We start from the raw sequence: 27,670 nt of genomic DNA on the forward strand, positions 1-27,670 counted from the left end.
CTGGGATTACAGGCACCCGCCACCATGCCCAGCTAATTTTTTGTATTTTTAATAAAGACGGGGTTTCACCATGTTGGCCAGGCTGGTCTCAAACTCCTGACCTCAGGATTCACCAGCCTCGGCCTCCCAAAGTGCTGGGATTACTGGCATGAGCCACCATGCCCAGTCTTTGCAGGGAATCTTCTAATAGTCTTAGAGCGGCTTAGCTGGCTTGGGCCCACCTCCCTTGCCACCTGCCTCCTGCACCGACGGTCATGTTCAGTCGCCCGGGAGATGATGGAGAGGCTGGTCAGGCCTCCTGGAAAGGGAGGAAGAGGGCCCTAGCTGGAGAGATCCATCAGCAGAGGCTGGGGAGGAGACACAGACCCTTGCTCCCTGGACACTCCTCAGGGCCAACATGGGGCAGGAGTTTAGCTGGGAGGAGGCAGAGTCGGCTGGCGAGATAGATGTGGCGGAGCTCCAGGAGTGGTACAAGAAGTTCGTGATGGAGTGCCCCAGCGGCACACTCTTTATGCATGAGTTTAAGCGCTTCTTCAAAGTCACGGAAGTTGAGGAGGCGTCCCAGTATGTAGAGGGCATGTTCCGAGCCTTCGACAAAAATGGGGTAAGTCACCCTGAAGGGAAGGACCAGTGGCCAGTCCACCTGGCGCCTTCCTCCACAAGTGTCCTCAGGGAGAGCTCCCAGTTCCCCACTCCTCCGCTCTTCCTCTGCTCATCTTTTCTCTCCATCTCTCTTTACCTTTCTGTCTCACTCCCCAAACTCTCCTGTCTCCTCTCTTCATTTTGTCCCTTTCCATCTTCTCTGTCTCTCCTTCCCTCCCTCTGTCTCTCAGCCATAGGCTGATGCACCCTGTGTCCTCTTCTTCAAAGCTGAAGGTAGACTGGCAGACAGTCCACGTCCTCTCTTTGTGTATTTTTGGCCAAGGCTCTGCAGCCCAAGGACTGGGTTTTCACATCTGCCAGAGCCCCTGTCACTCTAAACTCTAGGAGCAAAAGAGATGTCCCAAATGGGACAAGGTATCTTAGCATGGGCCCTGAGCTCCCTCTTGTTGAGGTCCTTTGAACTGAGAGTAGTGAGATCCTCCCTGACAAGAATGCTGGAGGAGGGTCCTGCACTGATTGGGAGGCTGAATTGATGACTGCAATCAGCCCTTTCAGCTCTTCGAGTCCTGGAAGGTTTCATGAAATCATTCAAACCAGAGTTTCTCTAAGCCCCCATTATCACTAGCAGCTAAGAAGATAACACATCTTGTAAATGCACCTGGGGATTGCACTTTAAATTTCAATTCAGTTAAAAACTCCTTGATTATTTAAGCTTATCCAGTTCAGTGACCTGGCAATCCTTTAAACCACTGGATTTGCCTCAAATACCTATTTAATCTGGAGAAAGCATCAGTACTCTGCTTCTCAGTGTGTAGAGAACTTAACTTTCTAAGCTGAATCATTGGGAATGCCACCTCAGGTGTGACCCTGTCGCTGGCACCAGTCAGTGCCTGTCCCAGGACAGGAGGGTGAGGTCAGCATCTTCACTTCAACAGAACCTCCTCAGCTGAACCCCATCAGCCACCCCACAGGGCACAGAGCCAGTTTCTCCAGCTTCTCAGAGCTCCCCTCTCCTCAGTCTCCTCTGAGTCAGCAGCAACCCTGGGTGGGAGAGGTAGACTTTTGTTATTCTGAATTAAATGATGAGAAAGCTGGGCAAAAGGAAATGAATGGATTTGCCCAAGGTCTTAAGTGCTCCTGCCTAGAAGGCAGGTTTTTTTAAAGAGAGATGATTTTTTAAAATAATTGACGATTTTTTTAATGTCATAAGAAAAGTAAACAAATATCAGTTCATAAACAATAAGACTCAGTTAAGTCCACCAGTCTTCCCCAGATTCATCTAAAAATCAATACAGTCATGATTCAAGATCCAAAAGGCCTGATTAAGCCCCTAGGCATATAGTTGTACTGTGTATACCTTCTCTCTTCTTAGAAATCAGCGTATCATATTCACCAATTTTTTTTTCCTTTTTGAGTAACTTTTTAATTTTGCTATGATTCTAAATTTACAGAAAAGTTATTAAGAATGATACAAGTAACTCCCATGTGCAATTTATCCAAATTCCCCATTATTTACATTTTATCTCATTTACTTTATCACTCTCTCTCTGTATACATATATATAATATTTCCTATAAGTATATATACATATATGTGATACATAATTTATACATATACATGATGTATATATGTACTTTTTTTTTTAAAGAAAGCTATAGATATCATGCCCTTTTACCCCTAAGTATTTCTGTGTGTATTTTCTTTTTCTTTTTTGTTTTTGAGACAGGGATTCACTCTGTCATCCAGGCTGTAGTACAGTGGCATGATCTCAGCTCTTTGCAGCCTCAATTTCCCAGGCTCAGGGACTCCTCCCACCTCAATCTCTCAAGTAGCTGGGATTACAGGTGGACACCATCAGGCCTGCTAATTTTTGTTTCTTTGGTTTTTTTGTTTTTTTTTTCTTTAGTAGAGATGGAATCTTGCCATGTTGCCCAGGCTGGAGTGCAGTGGCACAATCTCAGTTCACTGCAATCCCTGCCTCCCGGGTTCAAGCAATTCTCGTGCCTCAGCCTCCTGAGTAGCTGGGATTACAGGTGTATACCCCCATAAATGGCTAATCTTTGTATTTTTAGTAGAAATAGGGTTTCACCATGTTGACCAGCCTGGTGTCAAACTCCTGACCTGAAGTGATCCGCCTACCTCGGCCTCCTGGAGTGCTGGGATTATAGACATTTGCCACCGCATCTGACCAGCTTTCTTTCTTTTTTCTTCTTCTTTTTTTTTTTTGAGACGGAGTTTCGCTCTTGTTACCCAGGCTGGAGTGCAATGGCACGATCTCAGCTCACTGCAACCTCCGCCTCCTGGGTTCAGGCAATTCTCCTGCTTCAGCCTCCTGAGTATCTGGGATTACAGGCACATGCCACTATGCCCAGCTAATTTTTTGTATTTTTAGTAGAGACAGGGTTTCACCATGTTGACCAGGATGGTCTCGATCTCTTGACCTCGTGATCCACCCACCTCAGCCTCCCAAAGTGCTGGGATTACAGGCTTGAGCCACCGCACCCAGCTCTTTTTTTTTTTTTTGGAGATGGAGTCTCACTCTGTCCCCAGGCTGGAGTGTAGTGGCGCGATCTCAGCTCACTGCAACCTTTGCCTCCCAGGTTCAAGCAATTCTCCTGCCTCAGCCTCCCAAGCAGCTGTGACTACAGGTACGTGCCACCACACCCAGCTAATTTTTGTATTTTTAGTAGAGACGGGGTTCACCATATTGACCAGGCTGGTCTTGATCTCTTGACCTTGTGATCCACCTGCCTCGGCCTCCCAAAGTGCTGGGATTACAGGCCTGAGCCACTGTGCCCAGCCCTTTTTTTTTTTGGTGTGATCACACATTGCATTTACTAGTATCTCCTTAGTCTTCTTTAACTTGGAACCATTAATCTCAGCTTTTTTATTTGACTGTGATGTTTTTAAATACGGCAGCTCAATTACGTTGTAGGACACCCCACCGTTGGCGTTTGTCTAAATTGGCAGAATTGCCGCTGATGCGCTGTTGTGTCCTTGGTGCGTCATATCATCAGCTACAAGATGTCAGTTTGTCCCGTCGCTGGCGTAGTTAACTTTGATCACTTGGTTAAGGTGGTATCTGCCATGTTTCAACGTTGTAAAGTTACTATTTTTTTTCTTTGTAATTAAAAAGCATCTTGTAGGGATATACCTTGAGACTAAGCAAATGTCCTATTGTTCAGTCAAATTTTCTACCGGCTTTGGCATCTGTTGATAATTCTCTGACCCCACCGCCCCTTCTCTGTTTATTAGTTGGCATTCCACTGTAAGGAAGAGCCTCCCTAGGAAGTGTTTTCAAGTTCCTCTCTCAGGGACGGAGCCTTCATTCCCACTTAGTCTTTGTCTCCAAACCTACACCTGACTCCATTCTCCACCTTTATATCAAGAAATTTCATTTCTGAATAATCAGTCTGAGATTTCTAAAGCAAATCAAACCAGAAGAGTTTATAGATCTAGTTCACACGTGAAAATCTGAGGTGATGGAAACTGGTTTGGTGGAGACCAAGGGGTAGGAACATGGGAACACCTCGTTTCTGCCACTCTCCCTTGCAACTCAGGTGTTGCCCTATGACCTCCTGGAACGGAAGAAAGGGGAGGGTGAAGATCAAATGTCAATGAAGATCAAATGTCATTTGGGATTCTTATGTAACACGCACTGAGGTCAGGGCTGGTGCACAAATGTGGCCAATTCAGGGAGAATCGGGGCAGATAATCCCAGAGAGCCGGTAACACGCCCATCCTATTCCTGAGTAGACAGGCATTTCCATCACTCTCAGGCTTTTGTGGGTAATTGGAGCTGACAATGACCCATGCACAGCAGATGAGATTAGTCCCAGTTGGAAGTTTCCCAGTAATGGTCCTGGGGTTTCCAGTAACCTCTCAGATGAGATCACTTGTCTAGAGATCACGCTGGAATATGTCTCATATGAGGCAAGGGGTCACGGAAACTGGATCATGTTGAGACAGGATGTTGTAGGAGAAGAAGATTCCGGACAAAGAATGAGGGAGACTCTGGAGATCAGAAGAGTGGGGATTTGTGAGTGGTTTCAGGGTTTTTTGTTTTTGTTTTTCTCCTCTTAGCACCCCCAAGCACTAGGCTCATTTGCTAGACAGAAATAGATCTTAATTGGAGACTGGAAGTGTTTCCGACTTAATGAACATGAGGAGATACACGCCTGCAAAAGCTCTGCATCTCATGTTCCTCATCCATAAAATGGGGATAATAACTCATTTCCATTAAATGAGAAACACAAGACCGATTTGTGGTAAGCTTAATAAATAACAACTACTCAAGAAAATAGCCTTTTAAAGAACTAACAACCACTAAGTATCTACATGCAAAAAAAAAGTTCATTGTATAATGGAAAATATTAGAAATATGTTCAACAAAAGGGAATGCTCAGTACCCCCTCCCCACAAAACAAAAAACAGAAGTTTAAATTTTAAATAATTTTTATAGACACGAGAAAATGTTACATGAAAATGAAGGAAACAGGCCAGGCGTGGTGGCTAACATTTGTAATCCCAGCACTTTGACAGGTTGAGGCAGGTGGATTACGAGGTCAGAAGTTCAAGACCAGCTTAGCCAACATAGTGAAACCCCATCTCTACTAAAAATACAAAAATTAGCTGCCTGTAATCCTAGCTCCTTGGGAGGCTGAGGCAGGAGAATTGCTCGAGCCCGAGGGTCAGAGGTTGCAGTGAGCCGAGATGGTGCCACTGCACCCCTCTCTGGGCAACAGTGAGACTCTGTCTCAAAAAAAAAAAAAAGGAAAGAAAATGAAACAAAATTATACCTATAATCTGGCTGGGCACGGTGGCTCATGCCTGTAATCCCAGCACTTTGGGAGGCCAAGGCAGGTGGATCACAAGGTCGGGAGTTCAAGACCAGCCTGGCCAACATAATGAAACCCCGTCTCTACTAAAATACAAAAAATTAGCTGGGCATGGTGGTGGGTGCCTGTAATCCCAGCTACTCGGGAGGTTGAAGCAGGAGAATCGCCACTACACTCCAGCCTGGGGGACACTGCAAGACTCCATCTCAAATAAATAAATAAATAAATAAATAAAATCTAAGTATGACAGGGAATACGGAGACCCTATATTTATAGGACTTATATAAAAGATGTGAGTAGAACACTTGAGGTACTAAGGTAAGCTCGTTTTGTTTTGTTTTTAGTTTTTCCTTAGGCTTCTTGCCATTTCTCTTGTTTTCTGCCATTTTCTCCTGTGGCTCAAACCTGGCTCACCCAGGGCTGGGGCTCCTGAGTGGCCTGACCTAGTGGGACGGAAGTGCTCTGCTCTAGGCCATCAGTGTCATTTCTGATTACAAAGTCATGTGAATGACAGAAAATCCTGGGGGATCTGATGGCTCAGATTTTTGATTTGGAGAGTGGAGGTCCTGACCCTAGAATAAGTGAGCAGTTGTGAGTGAGACATTGGCACAGCTAACCCCCTGCAGTCAGCAACGGCAGCGGTGGCAGCAGCCTCTCACTCCAAACACGTTGGAGAAGAAAGCAAGAATATATCCTCCTTCTTGTTTACTGCTTTGGAAATCATTATTCCAGTCGCATTTCTGATACAAGAAGGTTCTGTTGTTTCCTGGTGAAGTCCTTAGAAGTAGACTGGGCCTCTCCCCCTTCCTCTGCCCAGTTAGCACGTGAGCTCTGCGCTCCCCCACCCTTCCTGGATGGGCTGGAGGCACAGGCCTGTTGTTTGGTGTGATATCCACCGGGACCTAGAAGTGGGTAGGACTGGAGCCACTGCCTGTCCGCCTCTTTCTGAGGCGGATGAGAATGCAGAGGAAAATTTCAACACAGGCTCTGCTTTCTAACCTCCTTTAAAACTGTCTTAGTCCAAATTCAGATCAAGCCCATCATTGACTCACTGATTCATGAATATCTATTGGCCCCCAACTCTGGCGGTAAGTGGTACTGTGCTAGGCATAGAGGAGAAACTTAAGCAGTGTCAACCCCTCTTTTTTCCCCAGGAGCATATAACGTGGTTAGAGAACGAGACATATTTAGGAAGCAGTTATGGGACATTGCCAGAGAAAGTCCCAAGCTGTGTAGAATAGACAGTATTCTACATATCTAATATGCTATGAATATTAGAATGGGGAAGGAGAGAGAACTATGGTTGAAGAGGTCAGAGAATGAAGGCTTCCTGGAGGAGAGGACCCACGAGCTCAACCTTGAAGGATGGGTAGGCTTGGGTGATCACAGAAAATGAGAAGAGAGAATGTTCTCTATGCTGGGTGTTGTGGCTCATGCCTGGAATCCAAACACTTTGGGAGGCCAAGACAGGAGGATCACTTGAGCCCAAAGTATGAGACCAGGCTGGGTAACATAGTGAGACCTTGCTTCTTTTTTTTTGAGACGGAGTCTTGCTCTGTCACCCAGGCTGGAGTGCAGTGGCTCAATCTTGACTCACTGCAACCTCTGCCACTAGGTTCGAGTGATTCTCCTGCCTCCCGAGTAGCTGGAATTACCCGGCTAATTTTTGTATTTTTAGTAGAGATGGGGTTTCAGCATCTTGGCCAGGCTGGTCTTGAACGCCTGACCTTGTAATCCACCCGCCTCGGCCTCCCAAAGCACGGGGATTACAGGTGTGAGTCACTGCGCCTGGCCATGAGACCCTGTTTCTAAAAATAAATAGATAGCCGGGTGCAGTGGCTTGCACCTGTAATCTCAGCACTTTGGGAGGCTAAGGTGGGCAGATCCCCTGAGGTCAGGAGTTCAAGACCACCCTGGCCAACATGGAGAAACCCCATCTCTACTAAAAATGAAAAATTAGCCAGGCGTGGTGGCGCATACCTGTAATCCCAGCTACTCAGGAGGCTGAGGCAGGAGAATAACTTGAACCCGGGAGGCAGAGGTTGTGGTGAGCTGAGATCACGCCATTGCACTCCAGCCTGGGCCACAAGAGTGAAACTCCATCTTAAAAAATAAATAAATAAATAGATAATAGATAGATACATAGACAGATAGATAAGAAGGGGAGAGAGAGAGAGAGAGATGAGAGAATGTTCTCTACCCCAAGGGTGGGAGAAGGCTTGAGCAAAGATGCAGAGGCCACATGGATTGCAAGGAGGAGAAGTCCTGTGTTTGCAGGGATGAGTGACCTTAAATAGGGCTCACATCTATGCTCTGGGGAGGTGGGCTGTGGCCTCAGCAGCATCCACACCTAATGCAGGACAACACCATCGACTTCCTGGAGTATGTGGCAGCCCTGAATCTCGTGCTGAGGGGCACCCTGGAGCACAAGCTGAAGTGGACCTTCAAGATCTATGATAAGGACGGCAATGGCTGCATCGACCGCGTGGAGCTACTCAACATTGTGGAGGTTAGTGTCTCTGCCCATGGGCACTTGGGCACTGCTGGGCTCTGAGGGTTGGCCACAAGTGGCCAGCAGGGACTGAAGAAGAGGCCTGAAATCATTCTGAGTGTGTTTCCTGTGTTTTCATTCGGAGTGTGTAATTTCTAGTGGAATTAAGCTAGAAATCAATCACAAAAAGATTATTAGAAAATCCCCATCTGTTTGGAAATTAGAGCGTATACTTCCAAATACTCCATGGATCAAAGAAATTATCTCCTCTTTCTCTCTCTCTCTCTCTTTTTCTCTCTCTCTCTCTCACAGACACACACACACACACACACAAGTATCATAAATTGAAAAAATAATGCAAGCATGATATACCACAACTTGTGAAATGCAGCTAAAGCTGGACCTGAAGAGGAATTTATAGATTTAAAATGTACGTATTAGAAAATGAGACTTAAAATGCATATATTAGGAAATAGAGGCTGGGTGCAGTGGCTTACTCCTGTAATCCCAGCACTTTGGGAGGCTGAAGTGGGAGGATTGCTTGAGCCCAGAAGTTCAAGACCAACCTGGAAAACAAAGCGAGACCCCCCTCCTTTTTTTTTGAGACAGAGTTTGGCTCTTGTTGTCCAGACTGGAGTGCAATGGCTCGATCTCAGCTCACTGCAGCCTCTGCCTCCCGGGTTCAAGCAATTCTCCTGCCTCAGCCTCTGGAGTAGCTGGAATTACAGGAGCCCACCACCATGCCTGGGTAATTTTTTTTTTTTGAGGTGGAGTCTCACTCTGTCACCCAGCTGGAGTGCAGTGGCACAATCTCAGCTCACTGCAACCTCCGCCTCCTGGGTTCCAGTGATTCTTCTGCCTTAGTCTCCCAAGTAGCTGGGACTACAGGTGTGTGCCACCATGCCTGGCTAATTTTTGTATTTCTAGTAGAGATGGGGTTTCCCCATGTTGGCCAGGCTGGTCTTGAACTCCTGACCTTGTGATCTGCCTGCCCCAGCCTCCCAAAGTGCTGGGATTACAGGCGTGAGCCACTGCACCCTGCTGCAAGACCCCATCTCTAAAAAAAATGAAAAATTAGCCAGACTTGGAGGCACATGCTTGTAGTCCTAGCTACTTGGGAGGCTGAGGTGGGAGGATTGCTTCAGCCAGGAGTTGGAGGCTTCAGTAAGTGATGATCATGCCACTACATTCCAGCTGGGACAACAAAGTAAGACCCTGTCTCAAAAAAGAAAGAATAGAAAACAAAAAATATATGTTAGGAAGTAATTAGAAAATGCATATTATATTAGAAAGTAAGAATTTATATATTAGAAAATCAAAGATCTAAGAAGCCATCTCAAGAAATTAGATAAAAGGAAGAGTAAATTAAGGCCAGATGCAGGGACTCACGCCTATAATCCCAGCACTTTGGAAGGCTGAGGTAGGTGGATCACTTGAGCCCAGGAGTTCAAAACCAGTCCGGGCAACATAGTGAGACCCCATCTCTACAAAAAATACAAAAAATTAGCTGGGCGTGGTGGTATGCACCTGTGGCCCCAGCTACTCCAAAGGCTGAGGTGGGAGGATTGCCTGAGCCTGGGAGGTTGAGGCTGCAGTGTGCTGTGATTGTGTCACTGCACTCCAGCCTGGGCAACAGAGTGAAACCCTGTCTAAAGAAAAAAAAAAAAAGCTGGGTGTGGTGGCTCATGCTATAATCCTAGCACTTAGGGAGTCCAAGGCAGGTGGATCACCTGAGGTCAGGAGTTCGAGATCAGCCTGGCCAACATGGTGAAACCCCTTCTCTACTGAAAACACAAAAATTAGCCAGGTGTGTTGGCACGTTCCTGTAACCCCATCTACTCCGAAGGCTAAGGCAGAAGAATCACTTGAACCCGGGAGGCAGTGGTTGCAGTGAGCCAAGATTGTGCCATTGCACTCCAGTCTGGACGACAGAGCAAAACTCTGTCTCAAAAAAAAAAAATTAAAATAAACCCAAAGATAGTAGAAGAAAGACAATAAACAGCAGAAATCAATAAAATAGAAGACAAATGCATAGAGAAAAAGTCAAGAAGATCAGCAGGTATTTCTTTTAAAAGACTAACAATCACTCCCTATTAGCAAGAACGATTAAGAAAGAAAAGAAGTGCCTAGTACATTCCAGACTCTGGCGTGTTCCCTGTGTTAGCCAGACCCGCACTGTGAGGCAGGCATCGCTAGCCCTATTTCACAGAGCAAGAAGTTGCTTCATAGAGATTCTGTAGTCGGCCAACTTAGTCTACCTAGGAAGTGCTGGGGCTGGATTTAACCCCTCAGTCTCCACAGACACGTCGATGAGGCCTACTTTGTGCTGGGCACCGAGCTGGGCAGTGAGGCCCTAGAGATGACTAAGGAAGTCATTAAGTACAAGACTGACCCCGAGATGGAGAAGGAGCTTCAGCGGCTCGAGGAGAAGATCGTGGTCAAGACCAGACTGATGGAAAGGTGTGATTTAGAGATCTACCAGCTGAAGCAGGAAATCCAGGCCCTGAAAGACACCAAACCCCAGGTCCAGACCAAAGAGGTGGTCCAGGAGATCCTCTAATTCCAGGAAGACCCTCAAACCAAGGAGGAGTTGGAGTCTCTGAGGGCAAGGCTCTCAGAGGAGCAGAAGAGGTAAGTGGACCCGGAGAGGGACAGGGCTTCCCAGGAAGAGCAGCTTGCCAGGAAGGAGGAGGAGCTCTCGCGGGTGAAGAAGCAAAGAGTGATGCAGCAGGCAGTAGGTACGAGGAGGAGCCTGGCCTGAGGGCAGAGGTGAGCTCCTTCACCTACGTGGAGCTGCGGCAGATGCAGATGACAAGCTGCATGCGGAGCTGCGACGGCTGCAGAGCCAGCGCACAGAGCTCGAGCTGCAGGCCCGCAAGGAGGCCGAGAGAGAGGTACAGCAGCTGCAGCAGCGGCTGGCAGTGCCGGAGCAGGAAGAAGCTGAGGACCGTGAGAAGGTGACCCGCAAGCAAAAGGCGGTGCTGCAGCAGGCCCCGCAGCAGGCCCGCGAGCATGCCCTGCTCCGACTCCAGCTGGAGAAAGAACAGCTCCGGCGGCAGCTTCTGGAGGATGAGCCCGAGACCCTGCGGAGGAAGCCGGCCGCCCTGGAGAAGGCGGAGGTCAAGAAGAAGGTGGTGTTTTCAGAGAGCATCGAGGTGGAGAGGGGCGACACCGAGCAAGAGATCCAGAGGCTCAAGAGCAGCCTGGAGGGGGAGAGCCGCTGGAAGCCCGGCTTTCGGAGCTCTAATTCCGTAACTCCAAGTCGTCCCAGGAGCTAGACTTTCTAAAGGAAGAGAACCACAAATTACAGCTGGAGCCGCAAAACCTGCAGCTGGAGACCAGAAGGCTGCAATCGGAAACTGAAATTCCGATCTCAGTGACGGAAACACGAGACCCGCGGAGCATGACCCAGGCGGACTCTGGGACCAATCACGACTCCAGACTGCGGTCCCTGGAGAGGGAACTGGACAACCTCAAGAGACTCTCCAAGGACGAAGACCTCGAGATCGACGAGCTGCAGAAGCGCCTGGGCTCCGTGGCCGTCAAACGGGAGCAGCGGGAGAATCACCTGCGGCGCCGTCGTGGTCATCCACCGCGACACTGGCCGCGAGCTGTCCCCGGAGGACACCCACCGCGCCGGGCTCATCCCCGAAACATGCTTGTGAAACTCAAAAGCCAGGAGTGTGACTGGGAGATCTCAGTGAAGGGGCGCAACGGGGAGTCCTCCCTGATACACTACAGGAAGTCTGGCGAGAAGTTCTCCATCAAAGAGGCCCTGCAGAGCGGCAGGCTGACCCCTGCTCAGTACGACTGTTATGTCGACAAGGATATGTCCATCCAGGAGCTGGCGGTCTTGGTGTCTGGGCAGAAGTAGGCACAGCCCTTGCAACTCTTCTTAGTGGCAGATGCTGGCCCTCTCCTACGACGCCGTGGCCTCCTTGGTGTCATCTTCTCCCTGGCCCTGTGCAGGTCAAGCATTTTATAAACACCCTCGCTGCCAGGCTGTCAAAGTCCAGCCCACATGCGGGACAGGCACTGTCTGAAGACAGGCAACTCCAGTCCCAACCATCATTCACTCTGAGTGGCCCACTTCATCCTCCAGTGATTGGACAAATGTGACGCCCTTTTTTCCTCCCCTTTCTCATACACTCCCAGCAAGAAACTCCTTGTGATACCTGCACACAGTCTGCAAACCACTAAAGGACAAGCCGACCACAGCAGCCAAGCCCACTCAATGCAGCATGGGCACTGGCACACCAGACAGTGACACTTTGCCCTACAAAGGCCTAGGCCCATGGGGGCTGCTGCCCATCAGGACATCTCTCCAGATTTCTGACTTAAAACCAACTTTCCATCAGAGAAGCCTCCTCGGGAGTTACTCTGCTCATGAAACAGATCCGGGCTCCATGCCAAAGAAGGCAAACAGAAGTCACAAGTGTCCAGCCCTCGGTGCTAGAGTGGACATTGTCAGCCGGACTGTCCCAGCACCAACAGAGAATGTTTCAGAGTTCTGGCACTGAAATCCTTTGATAGTGGATTGTGTTGCGGTTAGCCCTGGTTTCAGTGCTTTACAAGTCTCGCTTATTATCTCATTGATATTTAGGTATGCAAAACAGTTGATTATTCACCAAGCAAATTTCTGGTTCTCTGTATCTCATGTATAACAGAAAATGGGAACAGGGCCAGGCACGGTGGCTCAAGCCTGTAATCCCAGCACTTTGGGAGGCCGAGGCGGGTGGATCACGAGGTCAAGAGATTGAGACCATCCTGGTCAACATGGTGAAACCCCGTCTCTACTAATACAAAAAATTAGCTGGGCATGGTGGCACATGCCTGTAATCCCAGCTACTCAGGAGGCTGAGGCAGGAGAATTGCCTGAACCCAGGAGGCGGAGGTTGCGGTGAGCCGAGATCGCGCCATTGCACTCCAGCCTGGGTAACAAGAGCTCTCAAAAAAAAAAAAAGAAAATGGGAACAATAAGGAACTTTATTTATAGCATGAAAATAAACCTGGTGGCTGGAGTCTACTTGCATGGTCAGTACGTTTCTTCTTTTTTTTTTTTTTTTTTGAGACAGAGTCTTGCTCTATCACCAGACACCAGGCTGGAGTGCAGTGGCAATCTCAGCTCACCGCAACCTCCACCTCCTGGGTTCAAGCAATTCTCCTGCCTCAACCTCCCGGGTAGCTGGGACTACAGGCGCACGCCACCACACCCAGCTAATTTTTTTTGTATTTTTAGTAGAGACAGGGTTTCACCATATTGGCCAGGACAGTCTCGATCTCTTGACCTCGTGATCCGCCCGCCTCAGCCTCCCAAAGTGCTGGGATTACAGGCACGTTTATTCTTTAAAAAAAAAAAAAAAGACACAGCCTCTGTCCTCAGGGAGCGCCAGCCTGGGAGCTAAGGAGAACCATCATATGTGTCCATCTCTTCTGCATTTACATGGTGCTTTCTTTTTTATTATTTATTTATTTATTTATTTTTTTGAGACAGTCTCCCTCTGTCGCTCAGACTGGAGTGCAGTGGCTTGATCTCAGCTCACTGCAACCTCTGCCTCCTGGGTTCAAGCGATTCTCCTGCCTCAGTCCCCCGAGTAGCTGGGACGACAGGTGCCCACCACCACTCCTGGCTAATTTTTGTATTTTTAGTAGAGACAGGGTTTCACCATGTTGGCCAGGCTGGTCTTGAACTCTTGATCTCAAATAATCTGCCCTCCTCGGGCTCCCAAAGTGCTGGGATTACAGGCGTGAGCCACAGTCTACGTGGTGCTTTCACAAACATATTGTCACCAGGAAAGGAAACAAGGCAAAGGAGAAACCTGGATTTTTCCCTCCAGTCCGTGGGGAGGGAACATGTATATCCCCATCATTCTGCTTTACACATGTACAGACACACACATATACAGATAAACTGAATTTTCTTCTCTGCATCTCTATTTCTTCCTGTGTGGAATGTGATTTAGACTGTCATGGTGACCTAAACCTCCCTCATTAGAGGTTTTGGATTTGGGCTTTGCGGCTCACTGTGGAAATGCAAATGGTGTTGGGGTCAGGTGGGGTGTTAGGCCAGGAACTCAGCTGGAATTAGGCCAATGGGATTCTCAGAGCACAGTCTTAGGATAGGTCAGTTTTGATCTGGATCTGGATTATGTGATCCTAAGACGCACAGCCTGGGAAGCCAGCACTGGGGAGGTGGTGCTGAGGCATGTGGGTCACTGGGGTAAGGGTGGAGCTTGCAGGGTCTCCCATCAATACAGCTGGGTTTTCTTTGGCAGGGAATTTACCAGCTGAAGAAAGCCTGCCGGCGAGAGCTACGAACTGAGCAAGGCCAGCTGCTCACGCCGGAGGAGGTTGTGGACAGGATCTTCCTCCTGGTGGATGAGAATGGAGATGGTAAGAGGGGCAGAGATGGTAGGGGGAGGGCTGCCCACTTTGCATCACCGCCACTTTCTGGCCGCATGTCCTTGGCAAGGCCCTCCACCTCCCAACCCTGGGGTCCTCATCTGTGAGAAGGCTGTGGAGAAGATGACATGAACACGTGTTTGTAGGAGCGACTAAAAGTCCTATAGGAGTTGCTGGTGCAGGCCAGGCATGCAGACTAGAAAGAAGAGGAACTTTGGAGTCAGGCAGAGAGTGATACATTGAGCTTCTCGCCCTGGTCTCAATTTCCTCATCTGGAAAATGGGGCTAATAATAGTGGTTGAGAGGAATGAATGGGATAATGTGTTTAAGAGCAGGCACCATGTAGGCTTCCATTCAGGTTGCTTGGGCTCTCCTCCCTGTGACCCAGTGTCGAGCCACAAGGCTGTGTGGGGGGAGAGCTGGTTTGGAATACACACATGAGCCCTCCACATAGCTCAGCTCCACCCAGCACTTCTGAGGTACCGTGGGCAAAAGTAAAACTTCAATTCATCTGCAAAGAACGCCCCTTAAAGGTGGCAGGAGACTCCTGGAGATTCAGACACCTGACAAGCCAAAAGCTTGGGGCCTGAGACTTCAGGATAGTTGGCATAAGAGGTGTAGGCACTCCCAGGAGCGAGTTTTCTCCTCCTACCCCGAGACCCAGGTCTCCCTTTCTTCTGCATGACCGCCTCTCCTTCTCCTTGCTCAGGCCAGCTGTCCCTGAACGAGTTTGTTGAAGGTGCCCGTCGGGACAAGTGGGTGATGAAGATGCTGCAGATGGACATGAATCCCAGCAGCTGGCTCACTCAGCAGAGACGGAAAAGTGCCATGTTCTGAGGGGTCTGGGGCCCCTCCACGACTCCAGGCTTACCCTGGTTTTCTGGGTTGTGGGAGGGTCCCTGGCTCAGCCTGCTCATACTCACTCTTGCCCTGGTGTATACTTCCTGGCACCCCCTGTTCAGGGCTGAGCGGGGTTGGGAAGGGGCTGCTAGGTCTGAAGTGACCAACAGGGCATAGTCCATTCTGGCAGATTCCTGGGATGGTGAAGGAAAGCCGGTTACTTTTCCCCTTCAGCTGCTCCCAGTAGGACTATGCCTTGGCTGGGTGGTTGTGGGGCTCCCACAGTCTCCAGGTGTTCTCAGTTGGAAGCAGGAGCCAACCGAGGGGTGAGAATCCCACAGACCAAATCAGCAATGAGAACACAAAGACCGGTAGGAGGCAGGGCCGGGAAGGTGTTGAGACTGAAGAAAAAGCAGGAGAGTTGGAGATCAGGGGGCGGCAATAATTCTATAACCCCCAGGAAGCTGAGGAGCGTTCGCGGGGAGGACCCTGGCCTCCTCCTCCCCAAGGCAGCCTCACCATTGGTGTCAGCAGGAAAAATCGTAGCAAACATGCTGCAGATCGTGGTCTTCCTGCCTTTGGAAGAGTTGGCTGTGCTTAAAGGGGCTGTTTCAGTTCTGTCTGGGTGCTGCTCTGGGACCCCCTGCTGCCAACCCACCGTTCCCCCAACAATCCTCCCTCTCCATCCACATCCCTCAGGATGGACCTTCCACAATCCCCAGCCATAAGCTGAATGTTTCTCTTTAAAAGATGGAGAAAACTCTCTGTCTCTGGCAAGAGCTGGGGGCCTGCCAACTGGGGTTCTAGGCTGGACTTTGCTCCTAACTGCTGTGTGATCCAAGACAGCCACTTCTCCTCCCTGACCCTGGTTATATCTCAGCTGCACAGTGAGCAGGTCGGACTAGGCGAGCAGTTTTTGGATTATTATGTTTTTAGATGTGGAATTGTTTTTTGTTATACAAACTTTTACTTGTAACCCAGTATAGAAACTAGATTAAAAGGGAGTCTCTCTGGGTGAAAGGGGGGCTGAGTAGCCTCTGGAACTGGAGGCACCTCTGAAAAAAGCAAACTGAAAACCAGTCCCCTGGGTCACTGTTACTCCTGTAAGACAGTTTAAAATGGGACTTGGAAAAACATTTGCTTTATCTTGAATAGATAGGTTTCTATGTTGATGTATAAAAAATAAAACTAACCTACTGAACCTGCGACTTTATAGGTGTGCTATTTCATATGATATTCATATAAAATTTCCTTTGACATCAATGTTAAGTAAAAAATAATTGATTAGAAAAATATGGTCCAGATGTGGCGGCTCACGCCTGTAATCCCAGCACTTTGGGAGACCAAGGCAGGTGGATCATCTGAGGTCAGGAGTTCGAGACTAGCCTGACCAACATGGTGAAACCCCATCTCGACTAAACATACCAAAAAAAAAAAAAAAAAAAAAAAAAAATTAGCCAGGTGTAGTGATGGGCGCCTGTAATCCCAGCTACTCGGGAGGCTGAGGCAGGAGAATCGCTTGAACCTGGAAGCCAGAAGTTGCAGTGAGCTGAGATCGTGCCATTGCACTCCAGTCTAGGTAACAGGAGTGAAATTCTGTCTCAAAAAAAAAAGAAAAATATTAATAATGCCAGGGGCTGTGGCTTACGCCTGTAATCCCAGAACTTTGGGAGGCCAAGGTGAGTGGATCTCTTGAGGTCGGGAGTTCAAGACCAACCTGACCAACATGGAGAAATCCCTGCTACAAATACAAAATTAGCTGGGCATGGTGGCACATGCTGTAATCCCAGCTACACCGAATGCTGAGGCAGGAGAATCGCTTGAACCTGGGAGGCCGAGGTTGCAGTGAGCCGAGATTACGCCATTGCACTCCAGCCTGGGCAACAAGAGTGAAACTCTGTCTCAAAAAAAAAATTTAAAAAAATTAAAAGTATATATATATATATAATCCAGGTGGGACACAGATATGCTCCAAATCATGAAGGAGGTACGTGAATGACATTGAGGGATGTTCTAATTACATATTCACACCTTCCCAACTGTGACCTTCAGGATTTCTCAACAGGCCAGCTAAAGAAGCAGAAATGTCAACTCCCTTTTTCCTCCTGGCTGCGCACGGCACCAACCTCTACCTTCCCTCCATGTCCGTTGCTCTGTCCCCTGGCTGACTTCCCTGTCTGGGGAGGTCCAATTGATGGACAGGACATGAGCAAAATGCACTTCCTCATCCTCTCAGTGGGGCACTCTCTGACTTGGTGTTTTACTTCTTTTTCCCCTCATTTTCTCCCTTTCACTCCTGAATGTATTTACTTATTTATTTTTTGGAGACAAGATCTGGCTCTGTCACCCAGGCTGGAGTGCAGTGATGCAATCTCGGCTCACTGCAACTTCTGCCTCCCAGGCTCAAGCGATCCTCCCACCTCAGCCTACTGAGTAGCTGGGACCACAGGTGCACACTGCCATGCCCGGCTAATTTTTCTATTTTTTGTAGAGACAGGGTGTCACCATGTTGGCCAGGCTGGTCACGAATTTCTGAGCTCAAGCCATCGGCCAGCCTCAGCATCCATCCCAAAGTGCTGGGTTTACAGGCATGAGCCTCCACTCCCAACTTCCGTTCCTGAATTTTCATTTCCTCCCCACACCTCCCCAACCCCCCGCTGAAGTGAAGACTCAAAGCCCAAAAGAAAGAGCATCTTTGAGAAAATGGTCACAACTGCTCCAGCCTGTGTGTCTCTCCAGGTTCCTGTAGTAATCAGGTAGCTGTAATTCAGGGATAGAGCTGAGAAAACCTGCCAAGGACAGGTAGACTCTGAGTTGGGTATTCTTAAAGTTGAGATGTGCAAAGATGCGATGGGGCCTACCTGAAACAGACTGCCCCACTTCCCAACTGGTATCAGGTGTCATTGCAGCAAGAAGGATTTAGGTTAGACCAGGGATAGATTATGTGCAACGAGCAATGAGTCGCCCATCTGTGGGGAACCATGTAACGCCACATGTCACCAAGGAGGGGAAGTATGAGGGACTTGTGCAGCAGGCGCTTCTGAAAACAAAATGGATTTCTTCTGGAGATGTATTTTCTGCAGGACCACCCACCCTCTTTCACTTTTTGGCCAACACCAAACCTTGCCAGAGTGAATGCATGCACATACGGTCATTCAGATTCAGACCTACACTGTCATCTAAATATTCCACCCTTTTTTCTTTTTGTTTATTTATTTATTTTTTTGATACAGAGTCTCACTCTGTTGCCCAGGCTGGAGTGCAGTGGCACGATCTCAGCTCACTGCAACCTCTGCTTCCCAGGTTCAAGCAATTCTCCTGCCTCAGCCTCCCAAGTAGCTGGGATTACAGGAACATGCCACCACCCCAGCTAATTATTGGGTTTTTTGTTTGTTTGTTTTTGTTGTTGTTTTTGAGACAGAGTCTCGTTCTGTCGCCCAGGCTGGAGTGCAATGGCGCGATCTCAGCTCACTGAAACCTCCGCCTCCCAGGTTCAAGTGATTCTCTTGCCTCAGCCACCTGAATAGCTGCGATTACAGGCCACATGGCCATACCCAACTAATGTTTGTATTTTAGTAGGAATAGGGTTTTACTGTGTTGCCCAGGTTGGTCTGGAACTCCTTATCTCAGGCAATCCACCTGCCTCGGCCTCCCGAAGTGCTAGGATTACAGGCATGAGCCACCACGCCCAGCTAATGTTTGTATTTTTAGTAGAGACCAGGTTTCACTGTGTTGGCCAGGCTGGTCTAGAACTCCTGACCTCAGGTGATTTGCCCACCTTGGCCTCCCAAAGTGCTGGGATTACAGGCGTGAGCCACCGAGCGCAGCCCTCTTTTTTCTTTTTGGAGAGGGGTCTTGCTATGTTACCTTGGCTTGTCTTGAACTCCTGGGCTCAAGCGATCTTCCCACCTCAGCCTCCAGAGTATTGGGAATTAGAGGCATTTGCCACCACACCTGGCAAAACATCCCATCCTTATCTTGTTGGTAGGATTATAAATCTGTTAAAGGAGTTGTATTTGTTGTCCCGTACTGGGGCCCTAGCAGGTACTCCCTAAAAACAGATATGGTGACTCTTACTGTTTTAAATTTGGTAAAATTTAAATCTCAAGTGATACCCCAAATTTGTACCTAAGAATGCTCCTGTCCACATCACACAGCCTCCCACATGTGACACATACATCACAGAGAATGCACCTCCAGCCACCCCACACACATACCGTCTTCTCCACATTCGGCTCATGAGCACTCTTTCATGTTCGAAGTCAAAGGTCACCTCTGTGATACTGTACAGATACATCTGTCTCTGAGTCAGATGCCTATAGGTGTCTCCTACAGAAATCTGTTCATAACGTCTCTTAGCATATTTTATTATAATGATGTTTATCTGTGTGTCTCACCATTAGTCTATGAGTTCCATAGGATGAGAACTCTCTTCTTTGTATGTCTAATATCTAACATTAGTACATAGTAGCTGCTCAGTAAATACTTGTCGAAGGGAGGCATGAATCAATGAAATGCAAAACACACAAGTAGGCTCCAGGCTTCCCCGGGGCAGAATGGATGTGTGATTGCAGCACCAGGATTGAGGCTGCAGCCACCGGATCTGCAGGATTCCATAAGAGGCCTGGGAAAGCTCAGCTCTGGCTCAGAGTTCACGTCCAGAAGAGCATGGACTGGAGAAACTCAGTAAGGAAATCTGGGAAAAGCTGGAAGAGGAGCCGGAAGGGCTAGGGGGGTCACCCGACAGCAGAGGGATGCTGAACACTGCCCCCCAGCAGGGAGTGCCACAGCCAGCTGTCACTCAGAGGGGCCAGGAACCATTCTTCACTATTCTGGCTCTGGACTCCCACTCCTGCCCCTCTGCTGCCACCATGGACCCCAAAGAGGTGAGCTAAGCCTCTGAGTTCAGTAGATTCTATCTAGGGTTAAGACAAGAACAACAACACCAGGCACCACCATACCACCCCACCCGCTAGTGCAGAAGCAGCTGGGCAGTGGGCTCAGCCGGCTGCCTTAGCAGCCTCGTTGTCAGCCCCTTCCTCGTCTTGTTCGCCATTCTGGAGCCTGCGCACGATGCCGGTAAGGTCCAAGCTTCGCGTCAGTGTGTCCAGGAGCATCTGGTCCTTCTGGACGCCCTCTATGAACTCTTCCAGGGAGAGTTCCCCTGGGGTAGAGAGAAAGGGAATCAGGGGGAGGAAGGTGTTCATGTCTGCAGTCCAGAGCACAGAACTGGGTTCTTGCCAGGGGCAGGGACAGAGCCCACTCGGGGAGAAGTGACCTGTGGCTGCAGCAGGCAGAGGGACCCAGAGCCCAGAATCTGGTCCAGGGGCCCCTAAAAGCCAACTCTGTAGCTGGGGCAGAGGCATGTGGAGGAGGTGTCCAGGACGGGGCCTTTGGGCCTCTTCCTGCCCTCCTGCCCCTCTCCCCTAGTGACCTCCCACTCCTGGTGACCCCACATCCATGGTGACCCCTGCCCTGGGGAGCCCCTCCTCGGCCCCCTCACCATCCCCGTTGACGTCAATCTTGGAGAACACTGTATCGGTGAACTCCTCTGCAGTCATGGTGGTATCGCTGCAGGGGTTAATGGCGCGAATGGCCTGGGAAGAAGAGGCAGAAGTGAGAGGGGCCATCATAATCCTATCTATCTCAGGGGTGGGAGTGGGGCGGTCAGAGCTTGTCTGGCTCCCAACAGCAGTGGGGACTACAATGTAGGATGCCCGGGGGCCTAGGCAGAGCTGGGACTCAAGACTCAAACCTCTATCGTCTTTTGGTATTGATGAGGAAACTGAGGCCCAGGAAGCAAAGGAAGGTGGCCCGGGTCACGCAGCTGGTGAGGGCCACAGCTGCCACTGGGATACTCACTGCCACATCCTGTCTCAATCCTGAGATGGCAGTTCCAACCCTGGGCTCTCAGCTCCTGCTCCCACCCCAGGCCGCTTCCACCAGCCCTGGCCGGGCCCCTCTGCACCTGGATGATGGTGAGCAGCTCGTCGCGGTCAATGCAGCCGTTGCCGTCTACGTCGTAGAGCTTGAAGTACCAGCGGAGCTTCTGTTCGACCTTCCCCTTGAGGACCAGGCTGAGCGCCGCCACGTACTCCATGAAATCAATGTAGCCGTCCTGGGCGAGGGGCGCGGCCGCTGTGAGCCCACCAGGGCCCCGCCCACTGCAGCCTCAGGCCCCGCCCATTACAACCCAAGGCTCCGCCCATCTCAGCAAGTCCGAAGACATGCTGAGGGAAGACCTGGATCCCCGGGGATGCGGTCAGGGAAGCCAGCCGTGTCTCCGCCTTGACCTATCTGCCTTTCTAGACTCCCTGTATAGCCCATCCTTCCTACCCCAGAGGCTGCCAATCAAATCCAAAAGCCAGCCCCCACTGGGGTGTGAATGGCTGGCCCTGTCTATTCAAAGGCATCTGGGTTTTAGCGGGCGCTGCCTGCTTCCCTGTGGTTGTCAAGCATGAGCCTTTCCGGTTGGGGGAACGGGAGACCTGTGCGCAGGTGGGAGGAGGAAGAACTGTACCCTCAGGCACGGGAGCGTGGTTTAGGTGAGCTTTTGGGAATTTCTCACCCTGCCGCCTGAGAGGCTTAGGGACCCGGAAGGCCTTAACAATTCTGAGCCCCACAGTGGGCTCATTCAGTCCCAGCCCACCTCCCGGGACTGTCATCAGAAAGGAGCCCAGCGAGGCCCCACACAGCACTGCTTGAATAGGCAAGAAAACTGTTGAAGAGGTTTCTTTCCGCTGGGGGAGGGGACGCCGGGTGAGGATAGTTTAGCTCTTCAGCTTTTCTTTCCGTAATGCTGGAAATTTCTACAAGGAACTAGATTGCTTTTGCAGTAAAAAGAAAAAAAAGAAAAAGAAAAAGAAAAAGTATGGATTTTTGTGCCAAAAAGACCTAAATCACCTTGGATAAGTCACATGACCTTGAGTCTCTGTTTCCCCAGCTATAAGATGGAATGACATGACACTTTTCAAGATTGTGGTGTGCATTCGATTCAAGGAAAATATACAGCAATATTAACGTTTTTTAGTGCTCTCCATGGACTTCCTGGGCTGAGTGCTTTATTCGCTTTACTCATTTAATCTCACAGCCATCCCCAGGAGATGAATATTTTTGTCTCTAGTTTGAATGAGAAAGCCGAAGTTGAAAGAGATTGGGCCACACAGTGAATGACAAAGCCTCACCTACAAAACTGGGTCTCCTAAATCATCCTATACCAGTACTCAAATGCAGATGAAGACTTACATTGATTTGTGTGCACCTGTGTGATTGATAGTCAGACAAACCCAAGCCCAGACAAACATCTGAAGTAAGCAAAGCAAATGCCTGTCCCGCCAGGTCTCACTCCCCACTCACACTCTGTACTCCCCAGACCTGCACATCTGGTGCAATACCCGAGGATACAACCACTTTTTAGCTCAGGGGCTGGCAAACTTTTTCTGTAAAGAGCCAGAAAGTAGCCGGGCGCCGGGGCTCACGCCTATAATCCCAGCACTCTTGGAGGCCGAGGCGGGTGGATCACGAGATCAAGAGATCGAGACCATCCTGGTCAACAAGGTGAAACCCCGTCTCTACTAAAAAATACAAAAATTAGCTGGGCATGGTGGCGCAGGCCTGTAGTCCCAGCTACTCAGGAGGCTGAGGCAGGAGAATTGCCTGAACCCAGGAGGCGGAGGTTGCTGTTAGCCGAGATCGCACCATTGCACTCCAGCCTGGGTAACAAGAGCGAAACTCCATCTCAAAAAAAAAAAAAAAAAAAAAGAGCCAGAAAGTAAATATTCAGCTTCCCAGCCAGACAGCCTCTTTCATTTTACGTGAAAGCAGCCACAGACAATTGTCTATGTAAATAAATAGATGTGGTGAGTTCTAATAAAACTTCATTTATAAAAATAGACCTGTGTGGCTGGGCATGGTGGCTCACGCCTGTAATCCCAGCACTTTGGGAGGCCAAGGCAGGCGGATCACAAGGTCAGGAGATGGAGACCATCCTGGCTAACACAGTGAAATCCCTGTCTCAACAAAAAATACAAAAATTAGCCGGGTGTGGGGAACAGGTGAGAAGGGGGAGAAAAAAAATTGGCCAGTGTGGTGGCATGCACCTGTAGTCTCAACTACTCGGGAGGCTGAGGCATGAGAATTGCTTGAACTCAGGAGGCAGAGATTGCATAAGCCAAGATCGCTCCATTGCACTCCAGCCTCGGCAACACAGCAAGACTCCATCTCAAAAAAAAAAAAAAAAAAAAAAAAGGCCTGTGTGCTGTGGTTTGCCTATTTCTGTTTTATTTAACTATTCTCTGTATCAGAACTTCCCAGTCCTGTGTTCCATCTCCTAGCTAATCTGCTAAACTGCTCCATGCTGGTGACAATGGATCAAGACAGTGTTGTGCAAAGTGTGATTGTGTACCACGGCTGCAGATGAGGCAGGCTGGGTGTTACAAAGTCACTCTTCATTTTAATATTTGCAGAGTTAAATTAATGTGTATTATAAAATAACTAGCCATTAAACTCCCGATTTCTCATATATTCATTCACTCATACAATCAATATTATTAACCACCTGCCACAACCCAGGCACTGTCCTAGGAACTAGGAATTTGACAGTGAACGAGACAAAAACCCCTGCCTACATGGAGCTCACATTCCAGCAGGAGGAGACAGGCAATAAATGTAATGACGATATGTAAATTAAATCTGGTATTGGAAGATGCCAGGTGCTTGGGGGGAAAGGCGGGGCTAGGAAATGCAGTGCTGGTTTCAAACAGAGTTTAAACCAGATCAGGACAGGGGATAGTGAGAAGGAGACTTCTGAGCAGAGACTTGCAGCAGAGGAAGGTGTGAGCCAAGCAGAATTCTGGGAGCAGAGGGTCCCAGGCAGCACAAAAGCCCTAAGGTAGGGTGTGTGTAACATAAGGGAGAAGGCCAGACTGCCTGGAAACAAGGGGCTGATTTACTTTCAGTGGAAAGAGAAGGCTCAGGTTTGGGACAGAACAGGCGGTGCTTGCATGTGACACATATTAAGACACGGTTGGCCAGGCGAAGTGGCTCATGCCAGTAATCCTAGTACTTTGGGAGGCCTAGGTGGGCAGATCACCTGAGGTCAGGAGTTTGAGACCAGCCTGGCCAACATGGTGAAACCCGGACTCTACTAAAAATACAAAAATTAGCCAGGCATGGTGGTGGGCGCCTGTAATCCCAGCCACTAGGGAGGCTGAGTGAAGCAGGAAAATCGCTTTGAACCCAGGAGGCAGAGGTTGCAATGAGCCAAGATCGCCAAGATCACTAGCCTGGGTGACAGAGCAAGACTGTGTTTCAAAAAAACAACAAAAAAAGACATGGTTAAGCAGATATAGGGTCCATGTGCCGCGGGGCTCCCCAACCCCCGCCACTGCCGACATCATATGTGTGATTCTCAGGGTGCTTCTGCAGGCATGTCTTGATCCAAAGGGTGTTCATAGCAGGCGAGAAGATGAGCTATGTCAGTGTTAGGGGGTAAGGTGTGGGGCTCAGCCATCTATTCGTCCTTCCCCTCCTGCTTAGGAGTTATTCCTTCTTCAGGAGCATTTTGGGCATCAAGCCTGATGGCCCCGTCCCTCTCAGTCTCCCTACCACAGACTCTAGACTCTGCTCATCTGCTCCCACTTCGGGAAAGCCTTCGGGCTCCCTCATATCACACTTGAGGTTGGAACTCAAAGCCTGTAATCTACTTTGGTCCCTTATCCTCAAATATCAGTGAGTTTTAAATAGCCACTGAGCCCACGCTTTCCCAAGAAGCCTCACCCATGATGGTTTCTGGACCTTCTAGGTAGTGAGGGGAGGAGCCTCTCCTGGGCCTGCAGAGGACACACAGCAGGGCCTCATTGCATCCTCACCTTTCAAGTGAGGGGCCACAGGGCGGGGAGCCATGTTGGCAGATTTGAGTACTTCCATCATTACATCTTGACTGAATTGTTCCAAAGGAATGGGAGATTTTTTTTTTTTTTTTTTGAGACAGAGTTTTGCTCTTGTCACCCAGCTGGAGTGCAGTGGCACGATCTTGGCTCACTGCAACCTCTGCCTCCTGGGTTCAAGCGATTCTCCTGCCTCAGCCTCCCAAGTAGTTGGGATTACAGGCACCCGCCATCACACTCGGCTAACTTTTGTATTTTAGTAGAGATGGGGTTTCACCACGTTGGCCAGGCTGGTCTCAAACTGTTGACCTCAGGTGATCCGCCCACCTTGGCCCCCCAAAGTGCTGAGATTACAGACGTGAGCCGCTGTGCCCAGTCATGAATGGAAGATTTACTATGAAAACCAACAAACAACTAATGCTCCCGACATCCACAGCATCATGAATATCCCCAGACTGAGAGGGCAGATGATGGGGCTCAAGGTCACCCAGCTGATGAAAGCTAGGGACCCAAGCCCACGGTCCCAAACTCGCCTTTCAGTGACCCCTTTAGCTTATCAATCAGAAAGTCCTTATCCAATGCATCCAGGTGGCTACTGGGGAGACATGCAATTTGACCACTGTGTGGACCTTCAGGCTCACTTGAGAAAAGGTGACGTGAGGTCACTGGGTGTTTTGAAGTTGGGAGTATTCCGGATTCTCCAGCACCGGGCAACCCTGCCTGTCTTCAGCCCTCATGTCCACAGAACGTTAAGAGTGGCCTGCCCCTGCCAGACAGCGAGGTTGGAGAATCGGCATCTTGCTCCCTGCTCTCTACCCCTCCACCCACACCCTTGGGAGCTTCAAAGGGTCTTTGCAAAAGCACCACCTTTAGGACCAGGGCATCGCAGGTGCTCAGTGACCATCTTGGAAGTGTTCACACTTGTTCTGGAGTAAACCAAGAAATGCCTGTGGCAGAGGCAGGGGAAGCCATTGGATTCACCCTCAATTACACTAATTTGTGGGCCTCTCTGTCTTGTCCTAGAAAGTGAAGGCAAGAGGCCGGGTGTGGTGGCTCATGCCTGTAATCCCGGCACTTTGGGAGGGTGAGGCAGGTGGATCACCTGAACTCAGGAGTTTCAGACCAGCCTGGCCAACATGGTGAAACCCTGTCTCTGCTAAAAATACAAACAAAATTTGCCAGGTATGGGAGGCTGAGGCATGAGGGGAGGATGAGGCACGAGAATTGCTTAAGCCTGGGAGGCGGGGGTTGCAGTGAGCTGAGACCGTGCCATTGCACTCCAGCCTGGGCAACAAAAGCAAAACTCTGTCTCAAAAAAAAGAAAAAGAAAAAGAAGGTGAGGGCAAGGACAGTGTCTGATTCATTTCTAACCTCCCAGTGCCTGATTCACAGTTGGTGCTCATTAAAGCGCAAACATTAGATCAGTTGAAGCCCTAGTGTCAAAAACCCACCTCTCAAATAAACAAATGACTGTATAAATGAAGTCGCTCCCCAGCCGACACTTTCTATGCTCCTCTCTGCTCTTCCTCACCCCCAGCTGGTCAGGCTTCCAGAGGGGGTCCCCCAAAACTTCCCCTCCCTGCCACTGGGTCCCTGCTCACCTTGTTGAAGTCAAATGTCTCAAACATCTGCTCCACGTACTGGCTGGCTGACGGGCTCAGGTTCTTGAGGCCGAAGAACTGGCGGAACTCATAGAGGGTGAGTTGGCCAGAGGGGCACTCGGTCATGAACTTCTTGTACCACTGGTGGCACTCTGTGCTGCTCAGCTCTTCCACCGACTTCCCCTCCATCACGTTCCCCATTGCTCAGGCCTTCAGGGGGCTGATGCCTGAGATGGACAGGTCCTGTTCGCTGCTCCTCGCCCAAAGGTGTCTTGGCCGACAATGGGGCCGTCCTGTCTCACAGGCCTGAGTCCTCCAGGCCTGAGCAAAGAAGGCCCTGATGGATCGGATGGGACCCAGAAGTGTGGAGAGGAAGAGAGCAGAAGGGGAAGATGACGGCCCACACTCAAACTCACAGATGCCAGAGAACTGGTGATAAGAGTCTCCAGTAAATCCTTGCAGCCCCAGTGAAGACTGTGTACCCTAGAGAAGAGAGCTGAAAATAGAACAAGGCTTAGAGAAGCAGAGTCCTTAGAGTTACAGCCTTGAGCTGTAGGTGAGAGGATTTTTTAACACAGTTTGCAATCTCCTAATCCCTTCTTAACACCATGGAGTGGGTGCCAGCCAGCAGCTGCTCTGATCGACCTTCTTCTCCTGATTTGAGTGGATCCACAGTGGTTTTGGATTCTGCCCTCAATTGTGGAATTGGGGTATATAGGAGATAGGGCTGGCTTCTTGTCCAGAGCTGGCCAACTATGGGCTCTTGACAGGGCTGCTACGTATGGTTATCCAGGCTGTGCACTGCACTTGGCCAACACAGCTGAGGGGCTCTAGTCATACCATGGATGTGCTAACATATGAGAGCATCTGGGTGGATGCAGAGTTTGTGGGCTTCCAAGATAAGCCTTCAATAGCCAGAGGGAACCCCCTCCTACATTAACCTGCACCACTACACAGAGACAGGCACACACATCACAAACTCATACACCTGGTTCTGTTCTGGCCACA

At 49.5% G+C, this 27,670-nt stretch overlaps 2 protein-coding genes across 2 annotated transcripts; one reads left to right on the top strand and one right to left on the bottom strand.

The window, feature by feature from the left end:
* Nucleotides 1–261: 261 nt before the first annotated feature.
* GUCA1B (guanylate cyclase activator 1B) lies at nucleotides 262–16,387 on the top strand. The gene is made up of 4 exons (XM_012448657.2): nucleotides 262–604; nucleotides 7,801–7,950; nucleotides 14,208–14,325; nucleotides 15,044–16,387. The coding sequence occupies exons 1-4, from the start codon at nucleotides 398–400 to the stop codon at nucleotides 15,169–15,171; spliced, it is 603 nt and encodes a 200-aa protein (XP_012304080.1). The 5' UTR covers nucleotides 262–397; the 3' UTR covers nucleotides 15,172–16,387.
* Nucleotides 16,388–19,525: 3,138 nt separating this feature from the next.
* Nucleotides 19,526–27,219, bottom strand: GUCA1A (guanylate cyclase activator 1A). The gene is made up of 4 exons (XM_012448656.2): nucleotides 26,663–27,219; nucleotides 21,143–21,292; nucleotides 20,678–20,771; nucleotides 19,526–20,338 (listed from the first exon to the last, which is right to left on the bottom strand). The coding sequence occupies exons 1-4, from the start codon at nucleotides 26,861–26,863 to the stop codon at nucleotides 20,175–20,177; spliced, it is 609 nt and encodes a 202-aa protein (XP_012304079.1). The 5' UTR covers nucleotides 26,864–27,219; the 3' UTR covers nucleotides 19,526–20,174.
* Between the last annotated feature and the right edge of the window lie 451 nt (nucleotides 27,220–27,670).

Source organism: Aotus nancymaae, unplaced genomic scaffold, assembly GCF_030222135.1.
Source record: "Aotus nancymaae isolate 86718 unplaced genomic scaffold, 86718_ANA_hifiasm-v0.15.2.pri h1tg000040l, whole genome shotgun sequence".
Taxonomy (NCBI): Eukaryota; Metazoa; Chordata; class Mammalia; order Primates; family Aotidae; genus Aotus; species Aotus nancymaae.